Source organism: Metopolophium dirhodum, chromosome 2 (genome assembly GCF_019925205.1).
Source record: "Metopolophium dirhodum isolate CAU chromosome 2, ASM1992520v1, whole genome shotgun sequence".
Taxonomy (NCBI): Eukaryota; Metazoa; Arthropoda; class Insecta; order Hemiptera; family Aphididae; genus Metopolophium; species Metopolophium dirhodum.
The window spans coordinates 163,514-175,714 of record NC_083561.1 but is presented as its reverse complement, the minus strand read 5'-3'; the positions used below and the strand labels follow the sequence as shown (position 1 = coordinate 175,714).

Genomic DNA, 12,201 nt, shown 5'->3' with positions numbered 1-12,201 from the left:
ACGTCATAATGTTATTTATATATTATAAATTTGATGATAAAATATTAAAATGTGCGTTAATACGTTGACGCGTCACGTATTATCGTTTTTTTTATGAATAAAATATTATAATTTTTGTAGTTAACTATAATATGAAAATGTTTTTTGATAGTATGAAAGGTTATTTAATGTAATATTTTATAATTTATAGTGAAGATTGGTATTATGTGGCGCTCTCTAGTATAAGTATCAGTCCGGCGCATATTATATTCTTTGATTTTCGTTTAACAATTAACACACATTGTATACTTAAACATTGAAATCGAAATTAATATCAATTGAAAAATATCGTGGTATAATTATTGTATTTGATTTGTAACTTTTTTAAATGTTCGATTTCCACTGTTGAACTGTTGAATTATTATTAGTGTTCATATTAATATCAAAACATTGGACATAATCTGAATATAGCTACAATCCGCTAGAGTGGGCTTGAGGTCAATTGTTGAAGTAAAATCTTTTAAATTGTATGCCTTCTCAAAATAGTACTTACTACTTAGCTTAACATTGATTAATGCATTGTAATGCTCGTTTTATTGGCAACTTGTTATTAGATAAATTATTATTTAATTTCTTATTTTGGTAGACTGTTTAGTTGATTGGTGCCTATCTCATTATAGTGTTATAAACTAGCAATTGAGTTAACTGCTTAGCTTATAAGTTGCAGGTAGCAAGACCGTTGATAAGGATAAGCACTTACAATTTTTTTAATGCGTGTAGTTGTGTTCATATATTTTTTCCTTTTAGGTGGCTGTTCCCGACCGATTATTAACTGATTAATTTTTATTTCTGTTAAACCTTGTTCTTTTTTAATTATGTTTATTAATTTCCAAATAGTTGGATGAGATGCTCCTAACAATGAAGAAAATGCTCTGTGCCAACCTTCAACGGAGTTGTTTGTTTTTGGCAGATCTGAGAATGTTACATCGTATTGATTCCATAGAGCTAAACTAAATGTAGGTGGGCGTCGAGTTCTACGTCTATTTGGTCTACCGATCCATGTTTCTTCAAATTAATCTGTCAATGGAAGCAACAGTTCTTCATTTTTTACAAAAAAATTTTGTGACCTAACCTAACCTAACCTAACCAATGACACTGGTCGGAAGCTAATATTTTTAAATTTTGTTCAGTTGAAAACAATATTATTCGATTAGCATAATCAGCACCACTATCATAAAGAAGGAATGGGTGATTACTGATTACTTAATGTGAGTGTGTACGGCTCAATAATAATTATTTCTTCTAACGTTGAAGGATTTACGGGTGGTGCATTTTTACAACGCCTTACTCTTTGGACAGTTTTCTTCATTGCGGCTACTGAAGGTAAAGTGCCAGATATTGCTTGAGATGATATAGCAGATATTATACTATTAGCAACTATTTGATAAGGAGTTGAAGTGACTTGGCTGGATGCTGTATCTTTTAATTCGTTTATAATAACTTTAGCACTAATTTCTGTTACGTCTGGTATGTGATTGTGAGTGTCTTTGTGCAGAACAACTTTAGTATTTTTTGTATGTGCCCGTCCTGTACACTTGTAAGTATTATATTTAATATATTTCCAATAGGTCTTTTCCGTTTTCGTTTGTTTCATTCGTATAGTCCTTTTCAAAAATAAATTCCTCATGTACTAATACATCTTGTCCTTTAGTACTTTTTATGTAAGTCATTTTCTAGTAATAAAAAAATAACTTGAATTTAAGTGGGAAAAAATTGTATGGTACGTAATACGAATATAATCGAACACGATCGCAATGATATAACGACACGACGGTTATCGACAAACTGTTCAATTATTTCAATTTGATTGTTAGATTTGGTCATGTGTACTGGGTACTGATCTTATTATCTTTATGGGTACAAGTGTAAACTATTTTATAAAAACCATAAGAATATTTATAGATTAAGCAACAAAAATAAATAGTTTGTTCATATACCTGGTGCAGTGGTGCAATTATAAGATATATACACATATACAGTATGGACTTCTTTTACGGGGAAATATCAAACGGGGAAAATAACTTGACGGGGAAACGGTAACGGGGAAATGTCTGATGGGGAAATGTATTACGGGAATCTGTCCATGAATCGGATTTCTCAGGTAGGTTTGACAAAATAATTAGACTTGTTGAAAAGTTTAAGTTGTTTATTAAATTTCTTCTGCATAAAATACTCTGAGTCCAAATTGACAAAGTTGTTATGTTGTCTCTTGTGAAGGTGCTCGTCTGTACTATGGTGTAACACGTCTAATCTACAGGCCGTTTCGGGTCTGGTTTTATAGGGTCTCCTGCTCTCAAAAATATACGTACAATCCACAATATATTTTTGTTACATTGGTTTTCAACATTAATTACAATTTAATAATTAAACAATTCATTTATCATTTGTTAATTTTTGTTAGATTACAATTAGTATTACAATATATCATTACTAATTATTATCCATGATAGTTTATACTATTGACATATATATATTTTTCTTTTTTTTATATATATATAGGAAAAAAAAATTTCTTTCACAATATCACTTATTTTAGTGTTAGTATTTATAATATCAATTTTTAAGGTTATTACAATATTTTCTTTTTGTTTACATAATATATATATATACTTCCCTTATGTATTTCATCTCCAACACCATGTTAACAATATTAATTAATTATATAATTTAATATCTTATATATTTTTATTTTTTTACCCTAGTTCTATATTTTACCATTACTTCCTACATGTTTTCCTATTTTCTATACATATATTTTTTTTTCTTTCTTTTTAACTTTGAATTGATTTTGAAATGATTTGATTTTCCACACGTGTAACAACCAGTTTTACTTCTATTTTGATTATTACCATAATTATTTCCCTGATTATTATTATTATCGTTATAATTTTGTCTATAATTGTTACTATATCCGCCGCGATTATTAGAATTACAGTATCCTCCACGATTAACATTTTTGTTGAATTTATTGTATCCGTCACTATAACCATTTCGATTGTGAATTTCTATGTGCTAATATTTAGCTAGTCTTTATGTTGTCTAATGTAGCCGAATACAATAATATATCATGTGTATTATTAGGTCGTTACAATTATATTAATGCTCTGTTTTCGTAATTTCTGATAATTTTTTGGTTAAAGGTTTTTGACTCAATATTATTTAGGTACAGTTTAATATATACTCAATATTAAATAAATAATATTATGACAAATTTTCAAAACAGACTCAATCGTAGCTGACAGCAGTACCTAATGAAATCCTACCTATGTATGTAGTATGTACTTACCTATGTAAAATTAACGAATTCTAAATGAATAGGTAGTGGTTCCTACCTACAACATGAATAAAAATCGAAAACTCAATAGAATAAATAATAATCGTTGGATATGTTGGACAATATTATCGTTATACATGACGAATACCACCCACGTTACCTAGTTCTATAACACAAACTCTATACCTACTGCGGAATGACAAAAACGTGGCATTGTTTTATGTACGTAACTTATAAGTGAGTATAATACGCTCAATATTTACGTAATTGCGATACATATAATATCAAAACATTCAAAACACAGCGTAAAAAAAATTAAATGCATTGAATGAATACACTGATTTTACGGCAACCAATAATTATTATTATAATAGTTTTAAAACCCATGGCAACCATTTATAAACAACAATTTACACCGTAAATCTCTAAATTCCCGTTTTAGCACATCCTCTGGTTAGACCTAGGGGGATGATTTGTGAATCTAAACAATCCGGGGCGTCACCCAAACGCATACAAAAAAATTCATTCAAATCGGTCTAACCGTTTAGGAGAAGTTCAATCACAACACACGTACAGTAGAATTATATATATAAAGATAAATCACTTAGGTATGTCGGTGCAACGGCGCTTATATTTATTGTTGGCAGGACCAAGAAGTCGTTTTAAAAAAAAGTTGGTGCAAATGTACACCCTGCACCTCCCCCCCCCAAAAAAAAAAAATGACGCCCCTGCTCCCATCATGGAGTAGTACAGCCAGATAGGCCAAGACTCTTCACCCAGAGGTCCGAGGAATGACAGCAATTGCAGCAGCAACAACAACTACAGCAACAACCACAACAACACGGCATTGCGGTGGTGGCCTTACAGGTGTCAGGTAAATTATTAAAATGATGTAGGTACCTGTGTATTTTGTGTACTATTAATAATATATAATATAATATGTAATATATTATTATAATTTATTCATGTAACCAAATATGTAATTAAATATATTAAAATCCACGTTTCTCCTACCTAATCAGTCTCGGATCCGTGGTGGTCGGTGCCTTTTCAGTGTCCGACCCGCGACCGTAAGGGTGACCTACCAGTTACTACATACCTACAACCTACTACAAGTTACAACAACATTTTATAATTCATATTAGAAAATAGTTAGTTTTTAGAATCTATTGTATCTTTATTCTAGACTTCTATTAGTTCTCATGGTTTTTCTGGATCTAACAACTGTGATTCTTGATAACAACTACCTAGTTTATATTAAAGTTTATTATTTTAGTAAAATAATATATAATTGTGAAATATTTAATACATCTAGGGTATATAGTATAGACTACGCTAAAAGTTTGTGTAAATACAGATAAGTGTATATTAAATATAAATATAAATACTTAATAAATAATATAATATTATTTTAAATGCTTGGTACAAACTTACGAGTTACGGTGTTACCCGGCGTATTATATAGGCAAAATAGGTACATCTTAACCTGGGCGTGGTGAAACGAAGACGTGAAATAAAAAACAGGCTTACGTGAATAAACATTAACTCTTCCAGGGTAACTAGCTGTGCCAGTGTGCTATATCTATTATCTAGACTCTAGATGTCCATACTCAGTATAAGGTCTATTGATAAATAATATTATATTTTTTTATAGAATTCTTTGTGGTCTGATGTTTGTTGCATGCCAAATTGAACCATACAAATTAATCTACAGGTTTAAAGACATTTTTAAAATTGGGAAATAACATTTTTTTATTAATAAAATTACAATACGAATTACCCTTCAAAAATAATTCAGTTTACATGTCACATACAACTTTAAAATAAACTAAACTTGATATTTAAACTAAGTAAAATGGTTGTTATCATATTATAATGATTGCAGTTCTTAAAGGCCTAAATGCTGTTGGTCCGTATGCAATAAGCCTGAAAACAGCAGGCCGTTTGGAAAAATAATAAGTAGTTTGCAAACAGGCTACCCCATAGGAAAGAGCCTAGTATTTTCGCAAAAAGACTAATTTTCCATACGGCCAACGACATATATAAAAGATAAAAAATGTTTGTTTCTACCTATGTCCTTTATGCATTTCTAAACAGTAAATCGTTTATAATCCAATTGCGATGAAATTTGGTATAGAGATAGACTAGACCTTGGGGAAGAAGATAGGCTACAACATATTGTCACGATAAAAAAGGTTAATAAGAGGTCCAACCTGGGGAGGTTCTCAAACAGTGATTTTGAGTTTTACGATGGAAATTTTTGTTAATAAATGGTTATTATTGATTTTTAATAATAATTATTATTATTAATGCGATAAGCCTGTGCATTTTAGTACAGGAAGTATAGAGTTCGAGCCACGATTTCGGTGGACCATTTTTTTGTATTTTGTTGATACTTTATATAGTTAAATTATACACTTACGTATGCACCACGCGGGGTCCGCGATCTACCGCAGATAAATTTCCTATTTATACTGCTCGTATACTCACAAGCTAATCTCACGGACAACGCCGGTCGGGATGACTATAAATTAAAATTATATGTTACTCCCAAAAGGAGTTGAAAAAAACACAAAAACCTAGTAATAGCAATGTATTGCCGTGTCACTGTGTCAGCTAGTATAATATAGTAAAATATTATAATATTTTTGGCAAAATTAATTCAACCTGTACTATATAACTATAGAAGGTTCAAGACACGTCATAATGGAAAATATTCAATTCTTATTTTAACATAATATTATACTTTATAGGTGCGCTGCACCTTACAATACATTTTGTATATTTATATTAAAGGTTTATAATAGTTATAACTTAAAAGTTATAATATAATAGTAGGTACCACCTACCTATGAATAATAAAAAAAATATTGAATTTAATTTTAAATTCAAACATGAATGTTTAATGTTGATTGAATGAAAAATTATTAAATTATTTATCACTCCGAAAAGTCATTTATATAATGTACACACACACAGACACAGACATTTTGTAGTAGGTATGTACATTATTATATTGACAAGCGATAACTATATACCTATTACCTACGATAGGTAGCCAGGTAGGTATGTCGATATTGAATTATAAGTCAATAACAATGATATACGTTAAATTATTATAATAGTATAATATATATTATATACCATGTTTTTGACAAAAATGAATTCAACATAGCCTGTGTATAATATTAGATAATAATAGAAAAACTAATTACTTATTATATTATGAAACATATACTTCGTAGGCGTGCGCACGAGTTGGAGATTTCAGAATTATGTAGATACTTACATATTATTACCTATGTATATTATATTACATTTGTACACTCGTAATTCAATATTCATGCAATTCGCCCCAACCCGCAGGCCTAAAGACTGGACTTTGAGTCGTTTGTGGTGGAGAGGGAGCGTTCGGTTTCGAATATATCGTTGAAACTCATACCATAGAATATTCTAGTCTATACTCATACGTAACATATTAATAAAAATTTTGAAGGACACAAGAACGCCCGTGTGTAGGTATGTGTTTAACACTATTTATATACCAACTGCCTACCTAAGTATATTGTATGTATTATATTGATTAAACCATTAAACATATTATTTAAATTGAATTAATCAATGTCATTTATTATATATGTATACGACCTGGTAGCAACGAATGAGGAACCTTGTATAAGTAATTTATTAATTGTCAAGCTTTTTTATTCACAAACAATATATTATCAATCATAAATTGAATAAAAACTAAAAATTTGAAATATCTATTAATAGCATAAAAATAGCCAAAATCTTATCTAGAAAATGAAATTATAAATATTTTGTAAAAATGCAGTCTACAATTATTCATTTTTAAATTTTTTAAATAATTATTTTTTCCGTTTTTAAACAGATAAAATTTCAGATCCTATTTGCTACCAGAATCCACCCTCCTCAAAGTTGAATATTGATGCATCCACAGCTCCAACAGGTGACAACACAAAAAAAACATTCTAAGACCAATAAATCACCCTGCTCAAAATCTATTACTCACAGTGTGGCAGAGAATGTGAGAGCCAGTCAAATTGAATGACTAACGAGTAATGTCTTTACGAGAGCAAGAATCTTGTATGGAAACAAAACGTAAGAAATGTATTTAGTTTATTCATCAGAAAATGAATAAATAATAATATAGTAATTACTAATTATATTAATTAAAAATGTTTATACCTGAAATACTCGGGAATTGTTATAGGCATGGCTCTTTTATTAATAGACTATGTCACATGACAATTTAATAAAACTCAACACAGCTTCAAACAAAAACAAAACTTGAATTTAGTTGTTAGCAATTTCAATGTGCATTTTAATTTATTTCTAAGTAAGTACGTAACATGTAAGTATACATTTCGGTTTCAATTGCATAGCTTGGTTATAAATAAATTATAACATGATGATTTTTATATAGTATTTTTTTTTTTTTAAATATATATTTATACTTTTTTGTAGGTAATAATTTTAAACAAATACAATCAATGACGTATAAAATCTATTTTTGTTTAATTATAAAAAAAAATTCATTGAATATATGCAGGTCCATTAAGACACTATGGTTGAAGCCAATTTTGATATTATTATTTGTGTTTCAATAAATTATCCTTTAATTTATCTTTGTTAGCACCAGAAAACCGAACAACCTAAAAAATCAAATAACATTTAAAGTAGAATGATACAAATTTGAATATTTACATTATATTAATTAATTTTACTTCTTTTTTTGATTTTAGGAAGACGAATGTGGGCATTGATTGTATGTTATACTCAATAGCCGCTTCTTCACATTCATCAACATCAACTTTTAACATGACTACATCAGGGTACTCATTGGCCAGTTCCTAAAAATAAAAATATTATATTTTTCATTATCTAGTTTGTTTGTTTTAATTTTTCCTTTAACTAATTAGCTAATAGTCAACATTTTGATTTTTATACATTGAAATATTCTGAATAAATGTTAAATTTCAGGAATGTATTCATTTTATATTTAGCAGTATCAAAAGTATGAAATAAATATTTTTGTATTTAAAAAAAATCACTATTAAAAAGAATAATATAATGAATTTGTGTACAAATAAATTATTGATCACTGTAAGAAATTCAATAGATAATACTTTTTTTTTAAATAGCCATACTAATAGGAATTAGTTAAAAATATCTAATAAATGCTAAATATTATTGATGTTAATTTATGTATAATGTAATTTATAATTCAAATGTCATTTTACTAATATTTGTATTATTATTATTATTATAAAGAAACTTAATAATTACTTCAATGAATGGAGCCATTAACTTGCAAGGACCACACCATTTGGCAAAAAAGTCAATGATGACTAATTTTTCTTTGGCATCAGTCAATTTAGTTGCCAGATCGGCCTGCAAAATACAAAATATTATAAAATATATAATTTTTTATAACAAAAAAAAAGTGAATATAATTTACAAAATATTAATAGCTGTTGACATGTATTAATTATTTAAAAGCTCATTAAATGGATTAAATTTAATAATAATTTATAACTATTTAGTATGTTTTTGTGATAAATTTCATAATATAGTTATAGATAAATAAATTATTAATATTTATCTATAAAATACAAGATAACACCTATCTGAACGGAAGTACTTCAAGTAGATATTACCTATTGTATAGTATATTTTAAATAAAACAGAACCTATTATTAATTAAAATTTTTTAAACAAATTTAAATGTGATATAATATATATCAAACAAGGTTAACAGAATGACAATTATGTCATAATAAACATACACTTATACAATACATAGAAAATTAAATTTACACTAGTATAAGCGCTAATACATTTTCAAGAACTTTTTTTTGTCTAACAATCAAATGACTTAATCACATCAATAAACTCAGGTTTAATGCTGAAGTATTAGATTACGTTGCTATGAATGGAATCACTTGAATATTATTTTGAAATATAAATAAATATGTCCAAATAATAAATTGTTGAAAAATTAGACATATCTTGTAATATTCAGTTTAAAATTTAAATACATGCAACAATAAAGTTTTTTCCAAACACCTATACAAACATTTCTTTCAATACTGAATACAATAATACCTACTAATTATTAGATATAAAATTAATATATTATACCTATCAAGCAGTTATTTTGATTGTGAAAATACTAATGCAATGATAATAAAAATAATAAATAATAAAAACTCAACAAAAACATAAATAAATTAGTTTTATCAAACATAATCATCTATTTTAACATCTTAAGTAAATGCATTGATATAATTAAAAAATATGTCAGTTATACACTAATGGGACCAATCAAATAGTATGCACCTATTAGAACATTTAATTCACGATTGACTTTTTTTTTCGTGGTATCGAGGACCGGAGAAGGAACAAGTTTGCCAATACTTATCCTAATTTATGATTGAATATATAACTAAACTATTTGTTTAAACAAGTTGTTTTGTTGTATCCTTGTGGCTTCTAAAATAAAGTAAAAGAACTTTAATTTTATTGAAACAGGGTTTAAAACAATTATTTCTCAGCCACTATATAAAAACAGTTAATAAAATAAAGGCTTAAACTAAATATGTTTTAAAATGGCCATTAGGATTAGGTATGTCATATATAATTATTATTAGGTACTTAGGTAAATGTTTATTAGTTTTCAAATGTAATATTGTTATTTTCAATTTAATTACAATGCAACCAACATGATTATAAATGTGTTGTGGACCACATTTAAGATTAAAATTGTATTAATGCTCTATATGCCTTATAAAAATTAATTAACGATTCACTAGGCCCATTACTGCACACAATATAACTACGATGATGATCAAATTTTCAATCAATTACTAAATTATATTTGTGGTTAAAACTCGAGGCGGGGCTAGTGTTGAATAGAATAAATTATCAAGCTTAGGTACCCTAGGCAGTTTTTGTCTAAAGCAGTTATGTAGGTGTACCCATATTACATAAACTCGACATAATATTATACTACATAGTACTATTATAATGTCTATAGGTAGATTTACAGTGTTTTACGTCATCGTGACGACCTTTCAACTTTCTAGGAACACATACAGGTCGCATACCGATTGGATGATTCAAAAATTAAAATTTGTCGATGTGACGCATGGCATACAACAGACTATTATTACAGTCGCGATTTTAGTGCGAAACGAGCAATATTCGTTTTAAATTATTGCGCAGACACAATATTATTTTTGTTTTAGTGTCGCGCGGGCAAGTCGGCAACCGATGGGTTTATCAATTTATTTATCCGACGGCTGCACCGGGAAACCATAGATAAGAGAACATGTCCGCTCAATAGTCAATATTGACGCGCACACACACAACACAGGCCACGACCACATAATATAAACCCAACAGATACGACCCAATAATATGTGTTTCATATATATTATATTATTCACACACACACACACACACACACGCGCGCGCGCGGACAGATCTCCAAATTAAAAACTTCAATCATCACTGTTGGCGGTCGAGGACAAATTAAATAAAGCCCTTCACCTCACCCAGTGAGGTCCTCACAGCGGCGGCGGGCGGTCGCCTCGCACAGTTCACACGTTATTATTATTATAGTAATAGTAATATAAAAGCAATAAAAACGACGACGACGACCTTGTCGACGTGCGCAAAACGAAAACGCGTTCCGTACGTCTCGCGCAATAATTTTTACGGAAAACACAAAATATCACGAAGATCGTCGTAAAAAGCGTACAATCTAATAAATGCGATAAAATAATATTGTTATTATTATTAGGCGGGTCGAAAGCTCCTCCGAAATAACTACAAACGAGAACATTCGTACCAACGAAAATATTACAAGTTCCAAGCTTTATACTCACGGCGTCGGTGACGAGTTGAACCATTTTGGTTGATGAGTAGTTGATTAGGCGGCGTGAGTACTGCGTGCGGACAGTGCGGCAACGGACGACACGTCTGACGAAGCGTTCGCTGTTCAAGTAATCAAACCAAGTGTTTGGCGTCGCCGCGTCGGTCGATTCCAACCGTTCGACGTCGTCGCGACGGCGGCCGTTGATCGGCGGGCGGTGTACGCGCGGAACAATGGCGACCGCGCCGATCAGCAGTGCAGCCACGACCGCCACGCACGTTTTGTTTTCATTCCGTTTAGACTTTCCTGGGGGTATCGTTCGTCCGCAACACTTGGATCACACGATTCACGGAAATTGGTATTCGCCATTCCGGCACCTTTATCTACTATTGCAATATAAATTGTAATAATCATAAATTATAAATTACAATACTTGGAATACTGAATAACTAATTTATAATTTATAGACTATATAGTTACCTATTACCACACTGCCACACGGTCAACTATAATAATTTTATAATAAATTATTATTATTAACATGACGAAACAATACCAACTTATTGTTTTCAAACTTTTCATGAAACTTATTACGTAGTCAGGTGCCCAGGTATAATACCTATAATATTTAGGTACCTACCTAAACTTATTTTAGATTCTGAGCGAAGCGATGAATGTATTGATTTTACAATGATGTGTGTGTTTTTTTTTATTTTTGTGTTTGTCATCACCTTTTAGGACAGTAAAAGTGCTTGGATTTTCTTCAACAGTAACTTTTCTGATAGGAAAGTGAATCTAGTTGGTACTTTGGGGGGGGGGGGGGGGGGGTCAAAAGTAAAAATGTCCCAGTAGTTTTCAAAAGCGACGTGAAAAACAAAAGAAAAATTAAGGAAAAACGGGAATTTTTACGCAAAATCTGTTTTTGAGAAAATCGATTTTGGTTTTTGGTGTAACTCTAAAACAAATGACCGTAGGGACATGAAATGTT

The 12,201-nt window shown here is 29.7% G+C and overlaps 1 protein-coding gene across 1 annotated transcript; it reads right to left on the bottom strand.

Annotated features, from left to right (window-relative positions):
* Nucleotides 1-7,629: 7,629 nt before the first annotated feature.
* Nucleotides 7,630-11,419, bottom strand: LOC132939432 (thioredoxin-2-like). The gene is made up of 4 exons (XM_061006591.1): nt 11,227-11,419; nt 8,624-8,728; nt 8,062-8,187; nt 7,630-7,989 (listed from the first exon to the last, which is right to left on the bottom strand). Exons 1-4 carry the CDS (start codon nt 11,248-11,250, stop codon nt 7,927-7,929), a joined length of 318 nt encoding a protein of 105 aa, XP_060862574.1. The 5' UTR covers nt 11,251-11,419; the 3' UTR covers nt 7,630-7,926.
* Between the last annotated feature and the right edge of the window lie 782 nt (nt 11,420-12,201).